Raw genomic sequence first — 25,272 nt, forward strand, 5'->3', positions numbered from 1 at the left:
TTGATTATTAGAAAGTCTACTACACTGTTGAAGAAAATGCCATTGTCATTTCTTTTTAAAAAATGAAAATTCAGGCTTCGCACGATAGCGTAGTGTAGTGGTTAAAGTCCTCGCCTTGCATGCCTGAGATCCCATATGGGTGCCGGTTCTAATCCTGGCAGCTCCACGTCCCATCCAGCTCCCTGCTTGTGGCCTGGGAAAGCAGTCGAGGACGGCCCAAGGCCTTAGGACCCTGCACCTGCGTGGGAGACCTGGAAGAAGCTCCTGGCTCCTGGCTTCGGATCAGTGCAGCTCTGGCCAGCTCTGGCCACTGTGGCCACTTGGGGAGTGAATCATCAGACAGAAGATCTTCCTCTCTGTTTCTCCTCCTCTCTGTATATCTGACTGTCCAATAAAAATAAATATTTAAAATAAAATTAAAAATCTAGTTTGAAGTCAGCACAATAGCCAAGTGGCTAAAGCCACACGGGCACTGGTTCATGTTCCGGCTGCTCATGTGGGATTCCGGATTCCTGCTTGTGGCTTGGGAAAGCAGTCAAAGACGGTCCAAAACCTTGGGGCCCTGTACCTGCATGTGAGACCCAGAAGAAGCTCCTGGCTCCTGGCTTTGGATTAGTGCAGCTCTGGCCATTGCAGCCACTTGGAGAGTGAATGGAAGATGGTAGATCTTACTTTTTGTCTCTCCTCTCTGTGAATCGGATAGTAAAATAATAAATATATGTGTTTAAAAAATATTTGATATTCTAGATTCTGTTTATATCCATATGAATTTTAAATCAGGTAATCATGTTATATATATAACGTGTTCTAATTATAGCAAATATTATATAATATATAATATATAATATATCTGAAAATATTATGAATACATATTTATATTAATTATATTTCTAAGTATATAATTATAAATATTTACAATATAAAAAATAGTACTTTAAATCATAGTCAAACATATTGTGTAATATATTGTTGTGTATTAATATATATTAATTGCACACGTACATATATGCATATCTTGCCAGGATTTTCACTGAGATTGGTCTGATAATTGTGAGTATAATTGCTATCTCAAAGTATGGACTGTTTCCATCCGCAAGCAATTGTCTCCAATTATTTAGATCTTAAGCTCAAAGATGTTTTTCAGACCTAGCGCATTGCTTCAGCAGAGGGTTCTTGTGTATATTTTGTGAAATGTTTATCTCTAGGTATTTCATGGCTTATGCCGTTATAATGGATATGGGTGTTTTCATATAAAATTGCAATTGTTTCTTGTCAGATAGAAATGCAGTTGATTTGGGAATACTAACTCTCTTCCTGGTAACTTTGCTAACACCATTCATTAGTTCCAGCAAGTTTGTGTTTCTGTATGGGGAGATTATTTTTTATTATTTTTTTTAGCTGGTTTGGGATCTGCTGTGGACCCAATCAGCTCAACTGGAAATATTTCACTTTTTTCGTATTCAAAAGGCAGAGTGATGGAGGGACAGATCTTCTACCTGCTGGTTCATTTCCAAGGTGGCCACCAGGAGGCAGGCTGACGCCAGGAGCCAGGAACTCCAGTGTTTTCTATGGGGGTAGGGCGTCTTCTATGGGGGTAGGGACCCCGGTACTTGGACCCTTTGGTCCTACCCGTGTGTTGATGATTCTCCGTCTTGCCTCTGTTCCTCTGGCAATCGTCACTAGAACTGATGAAAGGGATCGTCCTTACTTGGTCCCGGCTAATTTCTGGTTAAGTAAAACAGCAGCTGCAGGCTTGCCTCCATGCTGCCTCATAAGAGGGGAACTTGCCTGCTGTCCCGGGTTTGCTGGGGAACTTTTTTTTAAAGAATTTATTTTAGTTTTACTAAAAAGTCAGATATACAGAGAGGCAGAGAGACAGAGAGGAAGATCTTTCATCTGTTGATTTACTCCCCAAGTGGCTGCAGTGACCAGAGCTGCGCCAATCCGAAGCCAGGAACCAGGAACCTCTTCTGGGTCTCCTACGCGTGCAGGGTCCCAAGGCTTTGGGCTGTCCTCAACTGTTTTCCCAGGCCACAAGCAGGGAGCTGGATGGGAAGTGGGGCCACCAGGAAAAGAACCGGCATCCATGTGGGATCCCAGTGTGCTGGGGTCCGTGCAATAGGTGTGAATAACACGAAGGTGTGAAGAGAACAGCTCCCTACTTGGCAGGGTCCGGGAGGAGTTTCCAGCTGTTTGGCAGGACCTGGCAGATTTCTCTCTGATCACCTTGACACAGCTTCACCCCCTTTTGCTTGGACACTCAACCACCCGATTAAGAATTTTATAATCTATTGAGATTACAAACTGCGCACAGGAGTACAATTAAACCCATGCTGTTTCTGGACACTTTATTGTGTGCCTACCCATTGCCCTGAAATCTGGCCCACACATATAGCATGCCTTCTGGGAAATGGCCTCATGCACACAAAACCTAATCTGCAACACCAGACCAGGCTGGCACAGGAATTTGCATGTGAACCTTAGGTGTGAAGAACTGGAGATCGGGGTTGTTAGAGGGGCGAGTTTTGGTTGGTGGAAGTGTCAGATTTGCCGACCACCAGGGAAAGAATAACTCAGCCAAATATATGAAAAGAATTTAGATGGCCTTTATTTCAGGGAACCACGGTCACGGGCTTCCCTTCCCCAGAAAGGACAGACTTGGAGGAGAGAGCTACAGAGGAAGAAGAGAGCACGGAAGAGACGGGGCAGGGGCTTTTTTTTTTTTTTTTTTAAGATTTATTTATTTATTGGAAAGTCAGATATACAGAGAGGAGGAGAAACAGAGAGGAAGATCAATGGCCGATGCTATGCCGATCCAAAGCCAGGATCCAGAAACTTCTTCCTTCAGGATTCCCACGTGGGTGCAGGGTCCCAAGGCTTTAGGCCACCCTCCACTGCTTTCCCAGGCCACAAGCAGGGAGCTGGATGGGAAGGGATTAGAACCAGCGCCCATATGGGATCCTGGTGCATTCAAGGCGAGGACTTTAGCTGCTGGGCCTTGCCGTCGGGCCCCTAAATCTTTAAAAGAAAAAAAAATCAGACACAACTGACAAAGCCATCAGTGTATTTTCAAAGGCAAGGAAAACACAGGACACACGTGGGTCCCATTCAGAGATGCAGTGGCCTGGGGAAGGCAAAGGGGGGAGAGCTGTTTTCCTTTCTGCAGGAAGGGAAAGCGAAGGGCACTTAGGGGTCTTAAGTGATGAGAGATCACTTGATGGACAGCGGTGGGTGAGTCGAGGTGGGGGTGGGCAGGGGAGCTGTGCCAGTCGGAAGCCAGGCGCCTTTTCCAGGCTTCCCAGGTGGGTGCAGGGACCCAAGGACCTGGGCCATCGTCTGCGGCCTCGCTAGGTCGTTAGGAGGGAGCTGGAATGGGAAGTGGAGCATCCGGGATGCCGCCGCTTGCAGGCGAAGGATCAGCCAACGGAGCCACCCCCTCTCCTCCTCTCCATCTCCCTATCTCTTTGTTATTGATTGACTGATTGTCGTTTGGAGGCGAGGTCCCCAGGCCTTTCCCTGCAGCTGGCCGCCCGCGGGCGTGGCCAGCCCCGAGAGCGTCGCGTCGCGCGCTCAGTGACGCCTCGCGGCGCGCGGCGCGGTGCACGCCGGGACCGTGAAGTCGCCGAGCCGCGGCGCGGAGCCGCGATGTCTCCGGCGGCTGGAGGCGAGCGGCGGCGGCCGCCCCTGGCGAGCGCCCGGAGCGGCCGGAGCGGCTGGGGCTGGGGCCGCGTTGGGCCGGCAGGGACGGCCCTCCTGGGCCTGTCGTTGCTCGGCCTGGCGCTGTACCTGGTGCCGGCGGCGGCCGCGCTGGCCTGGCTGGCCGTGGGGGCGACCGCGGCCTGGTGGGGATGGAGCCGGGAACCCCGCGGTCCGCGCACCGCAGCCGGCCCGGGGCGACACGCTCGGAGGCCGCGGACGTTGGCCGCCTCGCCCCCGCTCAAGCCGAGCGTCAACGGCGACGTGCTGGAGCCGCGGACCTTGCTCGAGGGCCCCGACCCCGCCGAGCTGCTGCTCCTGGGCGGGTACCTAGGCAAACCCGGCCCGCCGCGGGACGGCCCCGCGCGCTCCCCTCTGGCCCCGGCCCCGGCCCGGCGCGCGGCGCCCAGCTACCCGGTCCTGTCCTCCCCGGTCCTCCCGCCTTCCCGGAGACCCGCCCACAGGTAAAGCGGCGCGGCTTTCAACACGCGGGGAGGAGCCTGGCCTCGGCCCTGGTCGCGTCCAGCGGGAAAGAATGCCGACTCCCTGTCCCTCCTCACTCCACCTGCTGCAGGGAGAGCTGGTGCGGGCCCGCTTTCCCTCTCCCAGTGCTTTAGGGCTGCCTGCATTTCCGGCCTGCGACGGGATTGATTGATTCCAGATCGTTTAAGGAGAAACCAGAGTCCTGCTTGGGGGTTGAAAATATCTCTTTGTTAAGCAATGAGTCTTGTGGGTTGGCGTTGGTTTTGTATGGACCAGAAGATGATCCTGTCCACATGCCCAGGGACGTGTTCAAGGCAATAATATACATACAACATACATGAATATGTACATATAAATGCAAGATTTATTTGAAAGGCAGGGTTAGGGAAAGACAGATTTCCTATCTGCTGGTTCTCTCTTCAAATGACCGCAATGGCTGAAGCTGAGCTGATCTAAAGCCAAGAGCTTCTTCCGTGTCTCCCACACGGGCGCAGGGTCCCAAGGCTTTGGGCTGTCCTCCACTGCTTTCCCAGGTCACAAGCAGGGAGCTGGATGGGATGTGGAGCAGCAGCTGGGACTTGAACCAGTGTCCATGTGGGATGGCAGTGCCATAGGTGGTGGCTTCACCCGCCCCCTACCTGTTGGATTGTTATAGCTGAACAAGGTCTTTTGGTTTCAGGAGCTGACAAGAGAATACAAAAGATAAGATGAATGCACTTAGAATTTTTGGTGGAAGACATTTAATTGAGAACATGACCTGGGTGTTTAGGAACGTGTCCGGGGTGTACCCTGCTGCTGCTGCTTTCTTGCTGAAGAGCCCTCCTGCCAGCTCCCCACGCCCCAGCTGCACGCTTTACTTTCACTGTTGTCTTCGGTTGTTCTGGCATGTCCGCTGCAGAGACAGCTGTTCACGCAGCTGTCGCTCTGTCTTAGATGGGTTGAGGGTGTCGTGGCCACGGAGATATTGCTGTGTGTGTGTGTGTCTCTGTCTCCAGAAAGCATGTGAATGCACCAGCGTCTCAGAGCGCCTTCCGTTCCCCCCCAACGTGTGTTTCCCTTCTTGGCAGGGACAGCGGGCTTTTAGCAAATCGCTTCATAATCACGCCGCGGAGGCGCTACCCGATCCAGCAGCCCCAGTACTCGCTGCTGGGGGCGCTCCCCACCGTGTGCTGGAATGGGTGTCCCAAGAAGACCGTGCTCTCAGCTCGCAATTCCAAGATGGTGTGTAGCCCCGTGACTGTGCGGATCGCCCCTCCTGACAGCAAGCCAAGCCGGCCCCCGCCGTGAGTACTCGGGGACAGGGGACCTGCTGTCCCCCCGCCTCTGTGTCCACCTAGGACCAAGCAGTGTTGGGCCAGAGGGAGGGACAGCTGTGGGGCTGCAAGTGGCCTGTTGGCTGATGGCTCGGGCTGTGGGTTTGCAGTGGCATGCACAGTGCTAAGGCAGGTGGCTCACACCGGAATCTTGCCTTGGTTACAGCCCGGGGTGGACATTCAATCCGACCGTGTCCTCGCCATCCGTTAGCGCGCCAGACCCGTGTGCCAAGGAGACTGTGCTGAATGCCCTCAAGGAGAGGAGGAAGAGGACCGTGGAGGAGGAAGACCCGATAGCTCTGGATGGCCTGGAAAATAAAAGGAGGTAACAGCAGCGGGATGCTCTTCAGGCCGTCCGCGGGGAGAAATTCGGGACCCAAGCTCAGCAAGGGAGCCTGGATCGTTCCCCCTGTCCCCGGGCTCTCAGGAGGGAGCCCGGTGAGCAGGGCTCTCAGCCCCGTTTATTTTTTAGCACACAAGGAGCGTGGTCACTTTTCTGTCAAACCAGAGACAAAGTGGCATCTCAGCACATCACAGGCCCTGGCGCCGAGGTCTAGAGCAAGGGGCTGGTCCGGGTGTCCCCTCTCAGCTTGGTGTTTCGCACTTCCTTGGCCAGTAGTATCGTATGTAGGCTGAAGTGCGTGTCCGGGAAAAGTGAAAACTGTCCAAGTGTGGCGGGCTCAGCAGTGCAGCGTGGAGCCCACCTGGCAGCACGGTGAGCAGGATTAAGGCAGGCAGGTCTCGGGATCTATGCGCACTTGTAGAACGTGCAAGGACCAGGCCGTCCTGCCTAGAGCTGGGAATGACAGCCGCGGCAGGTAAGGTGCAGCCGGAGCAGAGTGGTGGGAGGAAGCAACAGCGTCTCGGACCTGGTGAGCCCGTGGCCCCCGAAGGCATGGTGCCACCCCTGGCGTGACTGAGCAGTGGCTTGTGCGGGTGTCCAGGCTCTTGTTTGCCCGTAGTCCTCAGATAGAGTGGGCCTGTTATCCGCTGGCAGGTGGAGGGTGGGTGAGCTGGTCTCGGAGCTGTTTCTGCTGTGTAAGTGGTAGGGTGTTGAGTACATGATTCTAATCCTTGTATGTGAAGTTAGCATGCAGTTCCTGGGAAGAAGGACAGTCTTAGATTCTGAGTTGACCTTTTGGGAACTCAGGACTTTGAAACGCCAGCCTAGAGCGAGGAGGAGGTCCCAGGAGTGGGCTGTTTGCAATAAGCAGGGCACATGTCTTTGGTTTTTCATGGAGAATATTTTGCTTTCCTTGCAGGCGCCATGACAGCAGCGGGAGTGGCCATTCCGCCTTCGAGCCCCTGGTGGCCAATGGAGTCCCTGCTGCTTTTGTGCCTAAGTGAGTGACAGTCTGGGGGTGGTGAGTGGCAGCCATGTGGGGGGGGAGCGGTTGTCCCGTGAGAGTCCCTCTTTGTGTCATGCGTCACTGAATTAGTGAAGGGTCATGTCTGAAAACAGAGGTGACCATTTCAGTGACTTCACACAATTAAACATCCGGCACTTCCCCTTACTTTATGTCCCTATGAAGGAAACTGCTAAGACTAAGAGTCTGTAGCTATGTTTAATGACCGAGTATATATACAAATAACCCGTTAGCGTACTTGAACAATGGGAAAACGCAGTGATGTGGAATGAAAGTGTTTCTGCATTTTTGAGTTTTAAAATATATTGGAGGAAGAATTGGATGGAAGGGAAAGGGGCTGTGAAGAGACAGGGTGTAGTTGAGTGGCACGGTTTGCATCCGTGGGACAGGGCACCTGCCCGAGCAGCCCTGGCCCATGCTCGGAAGGAAGGAGCAAGGCCAGGTGGGGACTGCTCTGAGCTGGGACAGGTCCAGGAATGGACTTGGAAAGTACAGGAGTGCTGGGTCGCAGGAGAAGATGACCCTCGAATGTGGGAGGGAGGGACAATGTTCCCTGAAAACTGGAGATTTGCTGTTGGGAAGAGGCCCAGTAGCTCGCTGTGTGGGGCGAGTGTTGGCTTGCTGTGTTGGCTGCAGATAGGGCCTGTGGTGGGAGTTAGAGAGAAAGGCGTTTCATTCCCCCAGTTATGAAAGGAGCCAGTTGTGCTTACCTAGGCGCCCTGTTGTGTGAGGTTGGGGGATGCTGTCCCATAGGAAGGGTGGGTGGCAGGGAACCTCAGTTTGAAGGCTTGGGAACGTGGTGTGTGGCTCTTAACTTGGTTGTCTCTAACCCACTTTAAAACATTGGTCATGCCTGCGGCTGGGAGAAGCTGTAAGAGCATGTCGACTTCAGCAACACATTTAATTTATGTTTCCCTCCTGCCTTTTCTTAGGCCTGGGTCTCTGAAGAGAGGTCTCAATGTCCAAAATGCTGACGACCACTCGAGTAAGAGGTCGCGCACCTCCTCCGTGAGCTCCCTGGCCAGCACGTGTGCCGGGGGCGTCCCCAGCTCCAGCCGCAATGCCATCAGCAGCTCCTACAGCTCCACCCGTGGCTTCCCACAGGTAAGGCCACGGCCCTGGGTCTGCCGGCGGGTGATCCCCAAGGCGACAGAAGGTAGCAACCCTCGGGTGACAGACACAGAGCGGAGAGCCCAGTGAGGGAGCTGTGTGTGTGTGTGTGTCTGATCCGAGGCCGAATGCTTCCCGTAGGTGGTGACAGGCCACATGAGCCAGTTGCTAAGTGGCACTGCCTTGATTGCACAGCTAGATGGAGTCCTGTCATCACAGAGATTTATCCTGCGGATGTTTAGAACGTTCCGACATACAGGCTATTGTTTTTGTTTTTATTTGAAAGGTAGATTTACAGACAGCAAGACCTTCCATCCTTTGGTTTATTTTCTTGAATGACTGCAATGGCCGGAGCAGGGGGCCAATCCAGAGCCAGGAGCTAGGAGTCCCCCCTACACGTGTGTAGGGCCCAAACCTTTGGGTCTTTCTCCGAGGCTTTTTCAGGTGCATGAGCAGGGAGCTGGATGGGAAGTGGGGCAGCCAGGACTCAAACCAGTGCCCACATGGGATGCTGGTGCTGCAGGCAGAGGTTTAACCTACTATTCCCTGGCGCTTGTCCCAAACGTACAGCGTTTCTCCTGCTAGCCAGTGGGAGAGGGGGGTCACGTGGGAGCTCTGCCATGCAGCATCTCAGCAGACCCCATCGGATCCCGTTTCCTCCCTTCTAAAATGCTAGAGTGGAGGAAGGGTACCAGGGATGTGAGAAAAGTACCTGCTACAAGGCCTGTCCACGTGTGTGGACACCGGGGACAGGGCCTGACTGTGTGTGGCTTCCAGGGGCCGGCTCAGGCTCCAACGGGCCAAGGCCTTGGCTGGGAGAGACTTGGAGATAACTTGTGAGGGCAGGAGGCTCCTGACCATGTGTGAAGCCGAAGGCCCGCGCCAGGAAAGTTAGGTCATTCCTGCGCGGGGCGTCCCCAGCAAGTCATAAAAAAGGAAAATGCGCATGTGGTATTCCATTATGTCTCTTGACAGGTTTTTTTAACCATCGCGGTATTATCTCTCTTAGTAGTATTCTCTCAGTTTGTATTCCATGGTCAGGTCACCTTTACCACGGTTAGGGATCCAACAGCAGTCCCTTGCACTGGCTGCTGTGACTTGTATGTTCCTTAAGTCTATACTTCTTTAATTCTTCCATGTTCCCTGCCCTCCCCCCCTTTTCTTTTGCTTTTGAAAAAAAGGCCCAGTTTGTGCCCTGTGGCTCTCCCAGTGTGGCCTTGGCATGGGTCCACATGCACCCCCTGCCCCTGCAGTCTGTCTCCGGACTGACCAGCTTTGGGGTCGGCGGCTTGGCCCTCCGGGCTCCCTGTGAGCTCACAGCCGGCAGAGGGCTGGGGTGGGATGCTGGTGTCTGAGCGCAGGTGTCGTCGCTCTGATCCATCCGTTTGCGTTTCCTGCTTACCTGCGTCAGGTGATGGTCCAGTTCTGTCACTGTCTGCTTGTTGAGTAACATCATAGGTAGGCATCCATACAGTAGCTGACACCAAGGTGGCCAGGGAGGTTTTGGCCATTTTATTTGGAAACTTCTGAATCTTGAGACCATTTTCAGTTGTTCCTTGTTGGTTGTGGCAGCTTTCCTACCTTTGGCTGACACAACCCTTTGGATCCTTGCATTTTGATGCTGGCAGTTTTTGTTTGTAAGATTGATTTAGGGCCCAGTGTAAAATCCTATTGGCTAAATCTTTAACTTGCAACTGTTGGGATCCTATATGGGTGCTGGTTCATACCCTGCCTGCTCCACTTCCTACCCAGCTCCCTGCTTGTAGTCTGCAAAAGCAGTCAAGGAGAACCCAGAGCCTTAGGACCCTGCAAAGCCTTGAGAGACTGGAAGAGGCTCCTGACTCCTGGCTTTGCAATAACTCAACTCCAGGCACTTGGGGAGTAAGCCCCTGTGCCCATATGTGATCCAGGCCACTAGGCTACAGCACTGGGCCCTAAAAAAATCTGTAAAAATAAATAAATAAGTAACCCTTTAAAACATCAGATTTGGACCCGGTGCAGTAGCCTAATGGCTAAAGTCTTTGCCTTACCCACGCTGGGATCCTACATGGGTGCCGGTTCCAATCCCAGCAGCCCTGCTTCCCATCCAGCTCCTTGTTTGTGGCCTGGGAAAGCAGTCAAGGATGGCCCCAAAGCCTTGGGACCCTGCACCCAAGTGGGAGACCCTGAAGAGGCTCTGGACTCCTGGTTTCAGATTGGCTCAGTTCCAGTTGTGCAGCCGCTTATGGAGTGAATCATTGGGTGGAAGATCTTCCTCTCTGTATATCTGACTTTGCAATAATAATAATAATTTTTTTTAAAATCAGGTTCCCCCGTCAGGTGCACTTGGCTTTGCCCAGTGCAGTTGAATGCCTCTCAATAGCGTGTTGCTTGTCAGTGTTCCTGCTCCCTCAGCGGGGAGCACGGGGAGCACGGGGAGCAGGGCGCGAGCAGGGTGGGGGTGTGGAGGGGCTGCACCTCCCAGCAGGGCAGGTGCTCTGAGGGTTTACCAGGTTCACAGGTGATGAATAGATCAGGTTTTTCGCGCATGTCTGAGTTGGACAATCTTCTCCGGTTCTGTTTTTAGTTCTCTCATTACTGTTCATTCATTCTTTGGCCTGTTATTCTGAAAGGTTCCTGGTCATTTTTCCTTATAAGTTTTAGGAACTTGTCTCTCACACATATGAGGATTTTGGTTACAAAGTTACTTTGCTAGGGGAAGCTTGGAAACAATGTAAATGCCTTTAAAAGGGATCTTGACTTACAGTGTTCCTGACTGTTGAAATACTATGTAACTGCTAGGCAGGCCTGCCACTGCAATAAATAGCTCAAAGACGGGAATAAAAAAGTGCAAGGCCGGGCACCTGCTTTTGGGGGCTTGTGTTTGGCACAGCAGTTAAGCTGGCTGCCTCCCATATTGGAGGAGCCGGTTTAATGCCCATCTGGGCGTTCCAGCTCCATGCCAACGGAGACCCTGGGAGGCAGCTGTGTACCACTCAGCAATTGGACTCCTGCACCATCCCTCTCCCCGGGGGAGGCCCCAGCCAGTTTCTGATTGGTGCCTTTGCAGTAGTGTAGACATTTCATGAAGTGGTGAATGGAGCCACAGGGTCCCACTGTCACACGGGCTCAGCAGGGTCGTTCCATTTGCCTTTCAGCCGTGGAAGAAGAGCGGTCCTACGGCATCCCCCTTCTCTAGCCCGGCTTCCTCCCGCTCCCAGACGCCTGAGAGGCCAGCCAAGAAGACCAGGTGATGTGTGTTGGTTTGCTGTTGCCGTGTACAGTGTGGCCGCATGTGTGGGCTAGGAGCGAGCAGCAGGCCCTTGGCTCCTGAGCTGTGCAGGTGCATGGGTTGCAGGAGGAGGCCTGTGTGGGCCGGCTGGAAGACCGCTGTGCTGTGCGGGATGGGTGTGGAGCAGGGTGGCAGGCAGCTGCCCCCTTGGCGGTCCCCACACCCATGTCCAGAACTCCCGGGAGGTGGGGAGGTCTTGGATGAGGCTTGCTTTACAGACAGAACTAACAGTGGTTCTGCCCACAGGTCTGGGGGTTTTCTCCTGGCTTTTTTTTTTTTTTCCACTTCCATTGTTTGGGTTGTAAGTGGCAGTTGTGCTGGGCTTTGGCCATGTGGTGGTTGGGGGCGCTGGGAAGTGACCGGCCCTGTGGTCAGTTGTTCCTTCTGAAGACAGTTCTACCTTTGCCTGCAGGGAGGAAGAACCGCCTCAGCATTCCAGCTCGTCACCCCCGCTGGTGACGGACAAGGAGTCCCAGGGTGAAGGGGGTAGGTAGTTGTGGGGGAAGGAGCTGGCATGAGGATGAGCCCTTAGGGGAAAGCCTGAAGACAGGATACGGTCTGGGCGAGCTAGTCCTTGTCCTTCAGAGGCTTCCAGTCTGGGCAGGGAGAAACATCTGTCCCTGCAGGGGAGAGGCAGGTGCTTTGGGGGGTGGGGGTGGGGGCTGAGACCGGCAGGGAAGAGGCGGGTGCTACTAGGGAGTGTCAGTGAACCCTGCAGGTAATCTTCTATGGCAAGTGCTTGCCACACATGCGTGTGGATCCTGTATCTGTGTTTATCTCCATGCCTCAACTCTGTGTATATCCTCTTGCCCAAGCATCGTGCCGGTGTCCAAACTGGCAGCTAGAATCATTGCAGAGCAAGTCTGAAAGCTTGGTGTTAGCCGCATCTGTAGCCTCAGCTGCCCCTTTCTGGAAGAGCAAGTCATGTCAATCCCCTTCTGGTCGCTGTAACAGCAGAGCCGAGGGTGGGAGCTTTGTCTAGCTCACATATCCGGGGAGGTGGTCCCAGGGATCTGGCCTCTCTGGTGACTTGCTTACCGCACCCCCACCTGCCCGCCTTGGCACACGGGACCCCATGCGTACAGCACAGGAGCCCTCAGGGGCCACACTCCTGCCCTCCTGCCAGCCTGCATCTCTGTCTTCAGCCTCAGATGCAACCCCATGGAAGAAGCAGAACTCGGAGAGCTCTCCCTTGGCGCATGGCAGCACTGGCCAGCGGAAGCGCAGGATCCAGTTGCTGCCCTCCCGGCGCGGGGAGCAGCTGACCCTGGTATACCATCCTCCCTCCCCCGGGCTCCCCCAGAACACGGGCATGCCTCTGCCGACGGCCTTGACTCTCCCTTCTCTCTGATAGCCTCCTCCGCCACAGCTGGGTTACTCTGTCACTGCCGAGGACTTCGACATGGAGAAGAAAGCTTCCTTGCAGTGGTTCAACAAGGCGCTGGAGGACAAGACCGGTAACGCACCCCTTGAAAGCCACATGTGTTTGGTGGCTGGGTTTGTGAGCTTTATGTTTGGCAGCGTTGACCTGGCACATCCCAGGTGGGGCGGCCGCTGAGTCTCATCTTGCTTTCCTAGACACCACCTCTGACACGGCAGCTGAAAACCCGCCCACCACCCAGGCACCTCTTACCTTCTCCCTGCCTGCCGTCAGCACCTCGGCCTCCCCGGCCAGCCTCACCACTGGCCCTAGCACCAACCCGCTGCTGGAGAGCCTGAAGAAGATGCAGGGCACCCCCGGGCCGCCGGCCGCAACAGGTGAGCTTGCATCGGGGCGGCAGGCCCTTTACTGTTGGCTGCTGGCCCTAACTTTATTTAAAGATTGATTTATGTGTTTGAAAGACAGTTACAAAGAGACAGGGAGAGCTCTTACATTGCTGATTTACTGCCCAAGTAGTCACAATACCTGCTGTGTGACCAGACTAAAGCTAGGAGCCTGGAGATGCTTCCGGACCTCCCACATGGGTGCAGGGACCCAAGCACTTGGGCCATCCTCTACTGCTTTCCCGACTGTTGGTGGGGAGCTGGATTGAAGTGGAGCAGCCAGGACATGAACCAGCACCCATACAGGATGTTGGTGCCACAGATAGTGATTTAACCCACTGCACCACAGCACTTGCCCTTGGAGTTGCTTTAAAGGCTGACGCCCGGGAAGGCAGCTCAGTGGTGTGGCTCTGATTTGAAATCCAATTCCCTGTCTGCCCTGAGTCCTTGTCTTCATGTAGCAAGGCTGCCAGCCCCTGTGGTGTCTGTGTGGGGTCAGTGCAGCTGGGTATCCAGCGGCTCCTTTCCCTGTGGCTGCTTCTTGGGCCGGCATACACACGGGCTGCCGTGGTGCACATGGTCAGGTGGCAGGGAAGGTCTGGTCCCTCCCAGGGCCCCTTATTCGCTGTGTGCTTGGGTGCACCTGCTCTTGAGCACTGGCCCTCTGGCAGGTGAGGCAGCTATGGTTGCATGCGCCAGCTCCTGTGGGTGGATGTGTCCTGCGGGCCGCCTACTTCACCACCTGTTAGACCAGGCTCTGTCCCTTCAGCATGCCCTGAGAATGCTTCACAGTCCTATGGCCCTGAGTTGGATCTGTCGACCGACTCTTGGCCCGAGCTCTGTGGCAGGCACCAGAGGCTGGGTCCAACCACACTGAGTGCCTGCAGAGCTCATTATCCTGTTGTTCTTTTCAGAACCTGCTGCTGCGGCCACCGCTCTAACCCCTTCACCTCCAAAGGTGCCCAGTCTCCTGGCCCCTGCCACCTGTGCGCAGCCAGAGCCCCTGGCAGACACGTCCTCGGACTCTAAGCCCGCAGCCCCTCTCCTGATGCTGAGCCCTGCTTCTGCCACGACTCCTGTCGCTGATGCCACCAAGTCCCCTTCTGTGGCCCCTCAGGCCGAGCCACCTGCCAAAGCCCCATCGCCTACACCCAGCACATTGCTGGGCATGCTGGGCTCCTCACCTGCTCAGCCTGCGTCGCCTGAGGCTCCTGCCAGAGATGCGCCCTCTTCCATGTTCAAGCCCATCTTCTCGGCTGCACCGAAAAGTGAGAGTGAGAGCCCGGTGGTCACAGCCACAGCACCTGCCAGCACCGCTGCCCCCACTGCCACAAGCAGCGCCTCCAGCCCCACCCTCAAGCCCATCTTCAGCAGCATGGGGCTGTCTGCTCCCACGCCCTTGGCCTCTCCCTTCTTTAAGCAGACCACCACGGCAGCCACCACCCCAGCCTCTACTGCCCCTCTCTTCTCTGGCCTGGCCGCTGCCACCTCCACTGTAGCCTCTGCCACCGTAGTCAGTTCATCTGCAGACTCGGCCAAGCCTGTGTTTGGCTTTGGCCTCAGCGCCGTGACGAGCGCTCCTAGCAGCATGGCCAGCAGCACCACCACAGCTTCCACCACCACGGCGCAGCCTTTCCCTTTCCTGTTTGGGGCTCCCCCTGCCTCGGGTGCCAGCTTGACCCCCTCTGGGGGCTCCACATTCCAGTTTGGCAAGCCTGCTGTGCCCACCTCCACCGCAGTCACCACCACCTTTGGCCAGTCCCTTGCTAGTACTGCCCCCACGGCCACCAGCAGCACGGCTGGGTTCAGTGGCTTTGGCTCGCTCACCACCTCAGCCTCCGCTGCCCCCAGCCAGCCCACACTGACCTTCAGCACCACCAGCCAGGCCTTCAACATTCCCTTCGGCTCGGCCGCCAAGCCCTCTCTCCCGTCGTTCCCGGGAACCAACCCCCAGCCTGCGTTTGGGGCCACTGATGGCCAGCAGCAACAGGGAGCTGCAAAGCCAACCCTGGCCCCAAGCTTCGGCAGCTCATTCTCCTTCGGCACCCCGACCCCAGCCCCAACCCCGAGCACCGCACCCGGGCTGGCCCCGGCCCAGCCAGCTTTCGGCAGCACCGTGCAGTCCTCCTTCGGTGGCCTGAAAAACACAGCCACCGCCTTCGGCACCCCCGCCAGCACCCAGCCAGCCTTTGGCAGCAGCAGCACGGTGTTCTCCTTTGGGGCATCCACCACCACAGGCTTCGGGGTGTCCACCCCGACCACCAGCAGCGGGACCAGCAGCACGGTGTTTGGCAGCACAACTCCATCGCTCTTCACGTTCGGGAGCCCATCCGCCCCGGCTGCCGGCAGTGGCTTTGGGCTCAGTGTGGGCACCCCAGGTGCCAGCTCCACCTCGGGAGGCTTCAGCTTCGGGGCTGGACAGAGTGGGACCACAGGCACTGCCACCCCGTTTGGGGGGGCCTTGAGTCAGAACAGCCTGGGGACCCCCAACCAGACCACCCCTTTTGCCTTCAACATGGCTAGCACGCCCGAGAGCAAGCCCGTGTTTGGAGGTAAGATGGGGGATTGCGCGCACACCATCCCACATGGGAGCATGGGTGAAAGAGTGTTTGGAAGCAACGTGTAGCCCATGGCTACAGGGGGACCTCAGCTGGGAAGTGGCCAGTGTGTCATGAGAGGTCATGGGGCTGGCAACAGCCACTGTTGCCGCTCAAGGTAGGGCAAGCTCATTCACGAGCTTGGAAAGGCGGGCAGGGTACATGCAGAGGGAAAAGTCAGGTTGTGTGCCAGCTGGGGTCAGGGCAGTGTTTGCTGAGGGGACCATAGGACTCACAGCATGAGGACAAGGGGATGGCGTTAGCCATGTAGATTGTGGGCATCAGGCCACCTGGCTTATTCTCTGCATCCTCTGTAAGGAGCTTGGGGCCACAGGGCTGCAAGGTGTGTGAGTGGGACAAGGAACGGAATGGAAAAGGACACAGCGGCCCGGCTCACTGTGGGCTGAGTTGTGGCTGTGAGATGGAAGGCCCTTCGACGTTGCAGTCTCCAGCATTGTCTTGGCTAGAAGCTGGCAGTAGCCCACCTGATCACAGCAAACAGAGGAGTGTGCAGAAGGGAGTACTGCTTGCACACCCGTGGGGCCTTGAATCAGAGTGGACGTGGGTGGCACAGGTGGGGAGAGGCAGAGGGGTTAGGGACCAGATGATGCAGCCAGCGCATTGGCCACAGGGAGGGTGCCAGGTGAGCTGCAGAGCCACCTGATGGCTGTTGGGTGAAGGGACAGGGACTTGAGCATGAAATCTAGTGGAGGAGCTGGTGCCAAGCAGGCACCCACACGTACCTTGGCCCTGGTGCACAGGTGGGGTGACGGGCAGAGTCGGGGCCTGACACCCAGGGTGGAGCCTCCCAAAGGAGAAAGGCAGATCCAAGGATCCTGGCAGCTGCTACCCTGGGGCAGTACTGTTGTCTGTCTGTTGTGCACCCTACACAGCGCCCTGCTGTCTCATTCTAGGTACCTCCACACCCACCTTTGGGCAGAACGCCTCTACCCCTGGAGCCGTCACAGCGGGCAGCAGCTTGTCCTTCGGGGTGTCCTCAACCCCCACCCAGGGTTTTGTCGGCATGGGACCTTTTGGTAAGCAGCAGTCTTTGCTTCCTAGGGGAGGTGGGGACAGGGTTGGACAGCAGGTGCCTTGCTCGTGGGGGTGAGGTGTCATCAGCCTGGGAGTTGGATGTCCTGATCCAGGACAAGTCTTCTATGCATGCCTGGGCAGCCAGGGGTGGTCTTGTGGGTTGCTCCTCTCACCATGGCCCATGAGTGAAGCCCCTAGTGCCCCATGCCCAACCCACTGCCACCTCCTGAGAAGCTCCTATTGGGTCTTGCAGGGTCGGCGGCCCCTTCCTTCTCCATTGGTGCAGGGTCCAAGACCCCAGGGGCCCGACAGCGCCTGCAGGCTCGGAGGCAGCACACGCGCAAGAAATAGTCTCACCCTGCGCCCTATGTCTTGCCCCTCACCCCATTTCGGACCTCGGCACCTGCTCAGAAGAGCCTGCCCCCTGCCCCTTGGAGTTCCAGAAGTAAACCTCTGCCCTGATCTCTGGCCGTGGCTGCCCCTGGGCAGAGGCCCGATGCCTTTACTTGAACAGTTGCACTGGTGAGGCTGGGAGCCAGGGGACAGCTGTACATACCCCCTCTGCGGCTCGCACGTCGCCCTCACCCTCAGCAGGCCCTCCTCCCCACCCCTGCTGTCCCTAGAGAGCTGTCCTGGCTGGTTGGCCCCATGCGCCCTGGCTGGGCCCTGGGGAAATGGCCGGCCCCTGATGCCTGTCCCCGCTTGACCGGGCTGTGAGAAGTGGCTCTCGCGCTGCTCCCTGAGGGGGCTGTCTCCCCATTTCTTGCTGCTTTGCCCCTTGCCTGGTCCTTGCAGGCTTCTTCCCTCTGGAATGATCTCGAATCTCGCTTTGCCTTGGAGACCCTGGGGGGTGCTGCACCTGGCAACCATCCCCACCTGCCAAGTCGGTGTCACCAGCCTTCCCCCTGCCAGTGGGGACTGTGAGCCTGGCCGATCCAGGGCAGGAGGGCTGCCTGTCCCCGCCGGCCCCCGGGGTCTGGGGGACTGTGCGTGCCTCCTGGGGTTGTGTGTTCTAAGCCTTGTCTTGTGTTACTTGGTCTGACGCTTGTCTATCGCTCTTTGAATCGAGTTTGGAGGAAGAACTGAATCGTATGAGTGGCGGCATGTTGGTAGTGCCGGACTTGTTTCTCGACGTTTCTGGGGCCTAATTGAATGTGGCAGTAGCACCACTTGACGGCTACACGTGCTGACTCTGAGTTTCCCAGTGGTGTTTTGACGTTAAGGGCTGGCAGCCCAAAAGGATGGGGCCCGGGGAGAGCAAAGACAGCCTCCCTCCCTCACCTGACTGCCCTAACCTTCCCTACCCTCCACAGCGGCATCTTGGTTCCTTTCCCACACAGGGTTCTCCACCCCGCCCCCTCCTCCCTGTTCAGAGCCCCACCCCGGGGCCCAAGAGCCTTTGCTGCCATACCCAGCCACTGGGAGAAGTATGAATGCGTGTGTCTAAATTAAAAAAGAAAAAATATTTAAACATTTTTTAACAAAATAAAAATTTATTTTTGTATTTAAGCTAAATTGCCTTTTAAATTCCTTCAAGCTTGGTTCACTGAGGTGGTTAAGGATAAATGCTTTGAGTAGGAATTAGCTGTAGTTAAGTTATGCCTGTGTGAGAGGACGCGTTGTACTCTAGGGATGGTGACGTAGATGTACCCCCCCCCCACAGGCTGTCCTTCCGTGGCAGGGGGACCCCCACACACACCCCTGTGCGTGTAGGGTTGCCTCCAGGACCAAGTGCCCACGCGCAGGGCAGCCTGAGAAGCCTGTTCATGCTGGCAGCGTGCCGCCAGCCTGTTACCTCAGCTGCACGGGCAGCAGGGCCTGGCCAGGAGCCTGCCCGAGCACGGCGCGTGTGGGCCAGGGACCCCGTGGGCCGACAGACTGCATTCCTGTTGGGTCTAGTTGGAATTTTTAGTATGAATGTGAGATTTTTCTCCTTGCTTATGTCATTAAGAATAAAAAACTGTGATCTATCTTAGAGCCTGCCCTGCCTCTTCTTTGTGGGGGTGGCCCAAAGATGACCGCTGGAGAGCAAACAGCACAGTGGCCAGGCGAGGACTTGGCCCAGGGCTGGCCTGCAGCAGCTGCTATGGACCAGGGGCAGTGCACAGGTCACCTGCTGCCTTCCGCCGCCGCCTCTTCCTCTTGGGACCTGGGCTGGGCGGTTCAGGGGCTGCTGCGCTGGCTTCAGGGGCTGAGCTGTAAGAAGCAGCTGGGTTACGGGTGTCCCCCTAACCCCAGGATCTGCACACCCACCTGCCCAGCACCCCACCCTCACCTGGGCATTTCCTCCCGTTCGAACACAGCAACGAAGAAGCCCCCGGTGAGCGTACTCTCAGGGCAGGCGCGGAGGCAATGGTGGGCCTCTGGGAACGTGCTGAGGCCCCGCTGGGGCCAGGCAGGCAGTGCGGGAGCCAGCCTGCACAGAGATGAAGATGACAATCCAACCCCAGGGAAGGACTGGGGAGAGTGACTCCTCCCACCTTGGCCCCGCGAGTGCTCCGTACCTGAAGGTGCCTGCACTCTGCTCCAGGGCAGCCTGTACCACATCCTCATTTTCCTCCTGGCACAGCGAGCATGTGGAGTAGACAAGACGTTGCAGGGCAGGGAAGGCAAGTGCGTGGCACAGGGCACGCAGCTGGAAACCTGCCAGTGCCTGCAGGCGCTCCTTGCTGGGGGGTCCTTCCCCGGGCTGCTCCAACTGTCGGGTTACCATGCCTGGGGAGAAGCACCCACCACACAGCTTCACAGACCATCCCCCCAAGATGCCGCATTCCCACTGCAGCTGAAGCACACGAGCCAATGGTCCCTGGGCTATGAGGGAATGAAACCAAGACCAAGGTCAATAGCATCCACTCCATGTGTGGGGGTCCCCTGTCTCACCAGAGCCACTGCAAGAGGGGTCCAGCAGGATGTACTGGACCTTCCGGTAGCGCTCGTCGGAGGGTGAGACCGTCAGGAAGTCCTTCTCAGCTAGCTCGCAGCAGGACACACCAGCCCGGGCCAGCAACGTGCCCATGGATGCCAGCCGCTTGGCATCATGGTCGAAAGCAAAGATCTTCCTGGGCCAGAGTAGAATTGGGGTGAGCAGAGTTCACACAGCACCCCCAGAGCGCCCTGGTTCCAACATGCACAACAGATCAGCGACATGAACTTGGGCCAGGACGTAAGGCAAACACGGCAGCAGTGCTGCAAGCAGGATGACAGGCGAGCCCTGGGCACTTTGGGTTCAGAGGGACCCAGTCCCACCTGTGCAACCCCCCACCGGACCACAGAGAACAGACACCCCCATCGCTCCCCATACCACAGCCCCTCACCCTTGGTTCTTCATAAGAGCTGCCAAGTGACTGGTCTTATTGCCGGGGGCGGCACAGGCGTCGATGACGTGGGACCCCGGCGGGGGAGCTAGTAGCGTGGCTGGGAGGCAGCTGGCCTGGCAGGACAAGAGCAGAGCGGCTGCAGCTTGGGGCAACAGAGAGCGCCCTGCCCACCCAGCTCTGCCAGGCTACGCCCACCTCCCGGCGGCCCCACCTTGTCCTGGAGGATGAGGTGGCCAGCCTGGTAGAGCGGGTGCTGGTGCATGTCTGTGTGGGCAGGGAACACCAGCAGCTCAGGCAGCAGGGCGTCCAGGAGGAAGCATTTCCCCTGCAGGGTCCTCAAGTCGTCAAGGCTGCCAGAAAAGCACAACAGCTTAGTGGCTCCGCAGTCCCTCCCTGTCCAGCCACACTCAAACAACTCATTCAGACAGCAGATGGGTGAAACAGCGGAAGACACAGGATGGAGACAAGGGCAGAATCAACGCTTAAGTTTTCCTGGTCTCCCACCCCTGTGCAGGGTCCCAGGGCCTTGGACCGTCCTCGGCTGCTTTCCCAGGCCACAAGCAGGGAGCTGGATGGGAAGTGGAACAGTTAGGATACAAACTGGCACCCATTTGGGATACCAGTCGAGGTAAGGACTTTAGCCATTACGCCACCGCACTGGATCCAATAAAAAGAAATCTTAAAACAGTTATCCGGGCTACTTGCACTGCCTGGCATCCCCTATTGGTGCACCAGCTTGGAGGTATTCCTGGCTGTTCTGCTTCCAATCAAGCTCCCTATTAATGCACCTGGGAAGGTGGCAGGAGGAAGTTCCCGATTCCAGTTTGGGCTTCGCCCAGCCCTGGTTATTGCAGCCATTTGAGGAGTAAGCTAGCAGATGCAGGCCAGCTCTGTTGCTTGTTCTGTTTCTCTCCCTGCCCACCCACCGCTCTACTCCATCCCAGTCATTCTGCCTTTCAGGTAAATGAGAGAATACTTCTCAAGCCAAACTGGCTGGGTTCAGGATCCCATCCATCAGCCGTGGGAACACAGGCAAGCAGGTGATTGTTAAGCCTCAATTCGTATGCCTGGAAAATGGCAGGTGCTAGGAGTCGCAAACTAGGCACCCAGCAAAGGGAGCCATTACTGGGAGGTCATAGGCAGCCACGCTGGGCTGGGCTGGCTGAGACTGAAGCTCGTGTACTGCCTGCAGAGAGCCCGGCCCTCTCCCCTCAGGGCAGGTGCAGCTGGTAACGCCGCCAGCATCCCATAGCAGCACCAGTTCAACTCCCAGCTGCTCCACTTCCTGCTAAGGCACCTGCGAAGGTAGCAAAGATGCCCTGAGTGCTTAGGCTCCTGCCACCTTCTGACTGGCTCATCTCTGGCAATCTTGGGGAGTGAACCAGCAGATGAAAAATGTTTCCATCTCTCCTCTCTGTAAATATGTCTTTCCAATCAAAATTGAAGGAACACCTAGCAGGGGCAAAACCAGCTGGGGTGAGGGGCGGAGAGGCCCTCGGGACCAGCGACCCTGGGAAAGCACAGCAAAGGTAGGGAAGTGACAGCAATGAAGGGAATATAAATTTGCCAGCCACGAGGAGGGGGCTGGCCGAGCAGCAGGGTGCATGCCAACACTGGGGTAGCATGCCTAGGGTGGTGCTGTCCACCCACTGGAGCCAGAAGCTCCCCCAGTGCCATCCTGGGCAGCTGGTGCGGCCTCCAAGGACGGCAGTGCAACCAATAGCATGGGGCTGGAACTGTCACAGTTACTCGAGGGGGCCGGAATGTCGGGCAGAGCTAGGATGGGCACTCAGGAACTGCCACGTGGGAGGAAGGAAGAGGGAAAACCAAAACAAAACCCAGGGGCTCACAGAGGAATGAGGGGGTTGGGAAGGATGCTGTGGGGCAGCTGTCCTGACCTGCCACCCCACATGGCAGCAGTGACGCCAGGCCACTTCTTATTTACTTATCAGAAGGGCAGATTTTACAGAGAGGAGAGACAGAGAGCTCTTTCATCCCCTTGTTCATTCCCCAAACAGTTGCTGAGCCCATCTAAAGCGAGAAACCTCAAGCCTCTTCTGGGTCTCCCATGCAGGACTAGGGTCCTAAGCCCTTGGGCCGTCCTCGACTGCTTTCCCAGGCCACAAGTGGGGAGCTGGATGGGAAGTGAAGCAGCAGAGATACGAACTGGTGCCCATATGGGATGCCAGCACTTGCAGGTGAAAGATTAGCGGGTGGCAAAGTTCTCTCTCCTTCTGTCTCTGTCACTCTGCCTTTTCAAACAAAATTTTAAAAGACTTATTTTTATTGAAAAGGCAGCTGTTCTGATTTATGGGGAGGAGAGACAGAGTGAGACACTCCATCCTCTGGCTCACTCCCCAAATGACCACAAAGCCTAGAGTTGAGCTGATCCAATGCCAGGAGCTTCTTCTGAGTCTCCCACAGCTGTGCAGGGTCCCCAGGAATTGAGCCGTTCTCTGCTGCTTTCCCAGGCCACAAGCAGGGAGCTGGATGGGAAGTGGGACAGCCAGGATACAAGCTGGCAGCCACATAGGATCCCAGCACTTGCAAGTAAGAATCGGCCTGTTGAATCATTGCACCAGCCCCCACCTCTTTGTTGTTGCTTTAAACAAAAGAATGGAGCATGGGATTCCAGGGAGTATCATGTGTAAGTGTCAGTTGAAGACAGCCTCGGGAGGAGAGAAACGGCTGGGAAGATACGCAATGCAGTCACACACACACACACACCCCTAGCCTCTCTTCGCAGGCCCCCTCGCCTCCCCGGCTGAGGATACCAGCTCTCACCCAGAGGCCCGACCCTGGTAGGAGAAGCCTTGTCTTTTGAAGTAGTCCACCGCATCCTCAGTGTGGGTCTTGAGCGTGTTCACGCGCACAAATCGCGGCACCTGCGAGGCTGGGAAGCCGCGGGCGGGCAGGGTGGGGGGCCGTGGGTGGAGTGAGCATGCAAATGCACAGCCCCTCCCCCAGCCGCCACCTTCCGCTTCCCTGGCTCACCTGCTCCGGACTGGGACCCCTCAGCGGCCACTAGGTCCTCATTCCTGCTCACACCCCGCCGGACCTTCAGCCTGGCCAGCTCGGCCTTGAGCCGTGCCTGGTGCCTCCGCAGCAGGGACTTCCATCGGCCGCCACCCCCGCGGAAACCCTTGCCCAGTAACAACTCATACACCAGCACCTGGGGAGAACAAGGGAGTGAGGTGAGGAGCAAAACACCTCAGTAGAGAGCCACAGCTGTCCTGGTACTGGCCGGGGTGGGGGGGCTCCAAGTCCACACGAGAAACAGGGCACGCACAAACACAGGGGTCTCACTTCCCCATTCTCATTCGTGAGCTCCGTCCCCCAAAGTGACACCTGCTGCCATCCCATCTTCAACCCACGACCCTGCAAGCGGCTGCTGCTCCCCTACAAGTCACACAGGTTTGGCAGGTGCCCTGGCTGCTCCCCGGCCTCCCGCCACCCGCGTCCCTGGCCCACCTGCCCAGCTGCTCCACCACCCCAATCCCCGGCCCACCGGCCCATCTGCCACCCAGTCTCTGGCCTACTTGCTCCACCACCCCTATGCCTGGCCCACCGGCCCATCTGCCACCCAGTCTCTGGCCTACTTGCTCTACCACCCCTATGCCTAGCTCATCGGCCCACCTGCCCCCGCCACCCCATCCCTGGCCCACCTGGCCCCCCGCTACCCACAGTCCCTGGCCCACCTGGCCCCCTGCTACCCACAGTCCCTGGCCCACCTGCTCCCTGGCACCCCACCACTCCCATCCCTGGCCCACCTGCTCCACCATCCCCGTTCCTGGCCAACCTGACACCTGGCATCCCGCCACCCCCATCCCTGGCCCCTGGCACCACGTTCCCTGGCCCACGTGCCCCCTGCCACCTCGGTTCCTGGCACCCCTGCCCCCCGCCACTCCCGTCCCTGGCACCCCACCACCCCGTCCCCGGCCTGCCTACTCCTCCCTCACCTTGGCCAGGTGCGGCCGCAGCTTCTTCTCGGCGCGGAGCAGGCCGGCGCTGGCGATCACGGCGTCCAGCACGGCGGAGTAGCGCTGCGTCTCGCACACCAGTGCGTACAGCTGCTTCACGTTCTGCCGCCATCACCGGGGAGGAGACGTCGCTGAGACCGGGGGCCCGTGGATTTGCGCCTCCCGCCCGCCGCCCAAACCGCCCCCGGGCCCCGGTACCTGGAAGCCACTGGCGTACACCAGCCCCTTGGCGGAACCCTGGCGGCTGTCCACCCCGGCCAGCACGGACGCCGCGGCCGCGTACAGCCCCATGCTGCTCCGAGCCGGCGCGCCGCGCCCGGACTTCCGGGAGACGTAGACGCCCCCACTGGCGGAACCGGAAAGAGCAGCGCGGGGTCACGCCTCCTCGCCCCCTAGAGGCCGGAGTTGGTCACTGCGCCGCCGGGGCGAAGGCTGGACTCCCTCTCTCTCCCTCTCTCCCTTCCTTCCTTTTTACTTATTTTTACTGGAAAGACAGATTTGCAGAGAGAAGGAGACACAGAGGGAAAGATCTTCCATCCGCTGACTCACTCCCCAAGTAGCCACAATGGCTGGAGCTGAACTGATCCAAAGCCAGGAGCCAGGAGCTTCTTCCAGGTTTCCCGTGGTCTCTCTGCTGCTTTTCCAGTTGCATTAACAGGGAGCTAGAAGTGGAGCAGCTGGGACTCGAATCAGTGACTATATAGGATGCCAGCACTGCAGATGGAGGATTAGCCAGTTGAGCCACCAGGCCAGCTTGCCACCCACCCCCTGCCCCTGCCAGCAGCTCCACCACTAGGATCATCTTTGAAAAAACAGTCAGGGTTGAGGGGACGCATAGAGATGGCGCAGTGGTGTGGGTGGATAGGGGTGCCATTGCGCTCCCAGGTCCAAAGGATTAAGGGGGAAAGGCTGAAAAAGGAGAGGGCCCCTGGCTGGGAGACATGGGTGCACGCAGCTGCCAGCCAAGGACCAGCAGGTGGGAAATCAGTCAAACAAGGCCCCAGGCTGGTTCTCCCCAGCCATCTCCCCCAACCTCCCGCCCAGCCCAGCAGGGAGTCCGAAGAGCCTGCATTCTGTCAGCGGCCTCCCAGGACGCAGATGGGTAGAGAGGGCGAAGGGCAAGTCTGAAAGTTTCAGTGCCAGGCTTGAAGGAAGGGAAGCCGGAAGCCAGGCCCACCAGGTCCAAGTGCACAGCGGCCAAGGCCAAGGTCTGGCGGGCTCAGTCAAGAGATACAATGAGGTGAGGGATAGCATGAGTGGCTTTTGGATTCAGATTGTTTTTATTGCACAGAGGAGGAGGAGCCAAAGGGGCCAGCTCATCATGGTCGTTAAAACAAGT

At 57.2% G+C, this 25,272-nt stretch overlaps 2 protein-coding genes across 6 annotated transcripts; one reads left to right on the forward strand and one right to left on the reverse strand.

Annotated features, from left to right (window-relative positions):
* The first annotated feature begins 3,645 nt into the window (after window positions 1–3,645).
* Window positions 3,646–18,606, forward strand: LOC121167990 (nuclear envelope pore membrane protein POM 121C-like). Of its 3 annotated transcripts, XM_040997730.1 has the most exons (13): window positions 3,646–4,160; window positions 5,247–5,462; window positions 5,659–5,817; window positions 6,755–6,835; window positions 7,792–7,963; window positions 11,107–11,198; window positions 11,653–11,726; window positions 12,386–12,510; window positions 12,595–12,697; window positions 12,819–12,998; window positions 13,919–15,556; window positions 16,516–16,638; window positions 16,890–18,606. In XM_040997730.1, the coding sequence occupies exons 1-13, from the start codon at window positions 3,646–3,648 to the stop codon at window positions 16,985–16,987; spliced, it is 3,576 nt and encodes a 1,191-aa protein (XP_040853664.1). In that variant the 3' UTR covers window positions 16,988–18,606. The 3 variants fall into 3 exon arrangements, with proteins under 3 accessions (XP_040853664.1, XP_040853665.1, XP_040853666.1); XM_040997731.1 differs by lacking the exon at window positions 12,819–12,998; XM_040997732.1 differs by lacking the exons at window positions 11,107–11,198; window positions 11,653–11,726; window positions 12,386–12,510.
* On the reverse strand, window positions 18,576–24,249 carry LOC121167991 (28S rRNA (cytosine-C(5))-methyltransferase-like). Of its 3 annotated transcripts, XM_040997733.1 has the most exons (10): window positions 24,132–24,249; window positions 23,913–24,035; window positions 22,948–23,125; window positions 22,738–22,846; window positions 20,165–20,303; window positions 19,951–20,066; window positions 19,517–19,695; window positions 19,141–19,351; window positions 18,912–19,052; window positions 18,576–18,832 (listed from the first exon to the last, which is right to left on the reverse strand). In XM_040997733.1, the coding sequence occupies exons 1-10, from the start codon at window positions 24,222–24,224 to the stop codon at window positions 18,721–18,723; spliced, it is 1,401 nt and encodes a 466-aa protein (XP_040853667.1). In that variant the 5' UTR covers window positions 24,225–24,249; the 3' UTR covers window positions 18,576–18,720. The 3 variants fall into 3 exon arrangements, with proteins under 3 accessions (XP_040853667.1, XP_040853668.1, XP_040853669.1); XM_040997734.1 differs by lacking the exon at window positions 18,912–19,052; XM_040997735.1 differs by lacking the exon at window positions 18,576–18,832 and having other exon boundaries at window positions 18,908–19,052; window positions 22,948–23,011.
* Window positions 24,250–25,272: the final 1,023 nt, after the last annotated feature.

This window comes from Ochotona curzoniae, unplaced genomic scaffold (genome assembly GCF_017591425.1).
Source record: "Ochotona curzoniae isolate NIBS_2020 unplaced genomic scaffold, NIBS_Ocur_1.0 patch437, whole genome shotgun sequence".
In the NCBI taxonomy this organism is placed as follows: domain Eukaryota; kingdom Metazoa; phylum Chordata; class Mammalia; order Lagomorpha; family Ochotonidae; genus Ochotona; species Ochotona curzoniae.

Coding starts and splice junctions, on each gene's coding strand:
- LOC121167991 (XM_040997733.1), bottom strand. CDS start 24,224: ATGGGGCTGTACGCGGCCGCGGCGTCCGTGCTGGCCGGGGTGGACAGC. Junction 24,036..24,131: donor TGTACGCCAGTGGCTTCCAG/GTACCGGGGCCC, acceptor TGATGGCGGCAG/AACGTGAAGCAGCTGTACGC. Junction 20,304..22,737: donor TACCAGGGTCGGGCCTCTGG/GTGAGAGCTGGT, acceptor CTTTTCTGGCAG/CCTTGACGACTTGAGGACCC.
- LOC121167990 (XM_040997730.1), top strand. CDS start 3,646: ATGTCTCCGGCGGCTGGAGGCGAGCGGCGGCGGCCGCCCCTGGCGAGC. Junction 12,999..13,918: donor CGGGCCGCCGGCCGCAACAG/GTGAGCTTGCAT, acceptor TGTTCTTTTCAG/AACCTGCTGCTGCGGCCACC. Junction 15,557..16,515: donor GAGCAAGCCCGTGTTTGGAG/GTAAGATGGGGG, acceptor GTCTCATTCTAG/GTACCTCCACACCCACCTTT.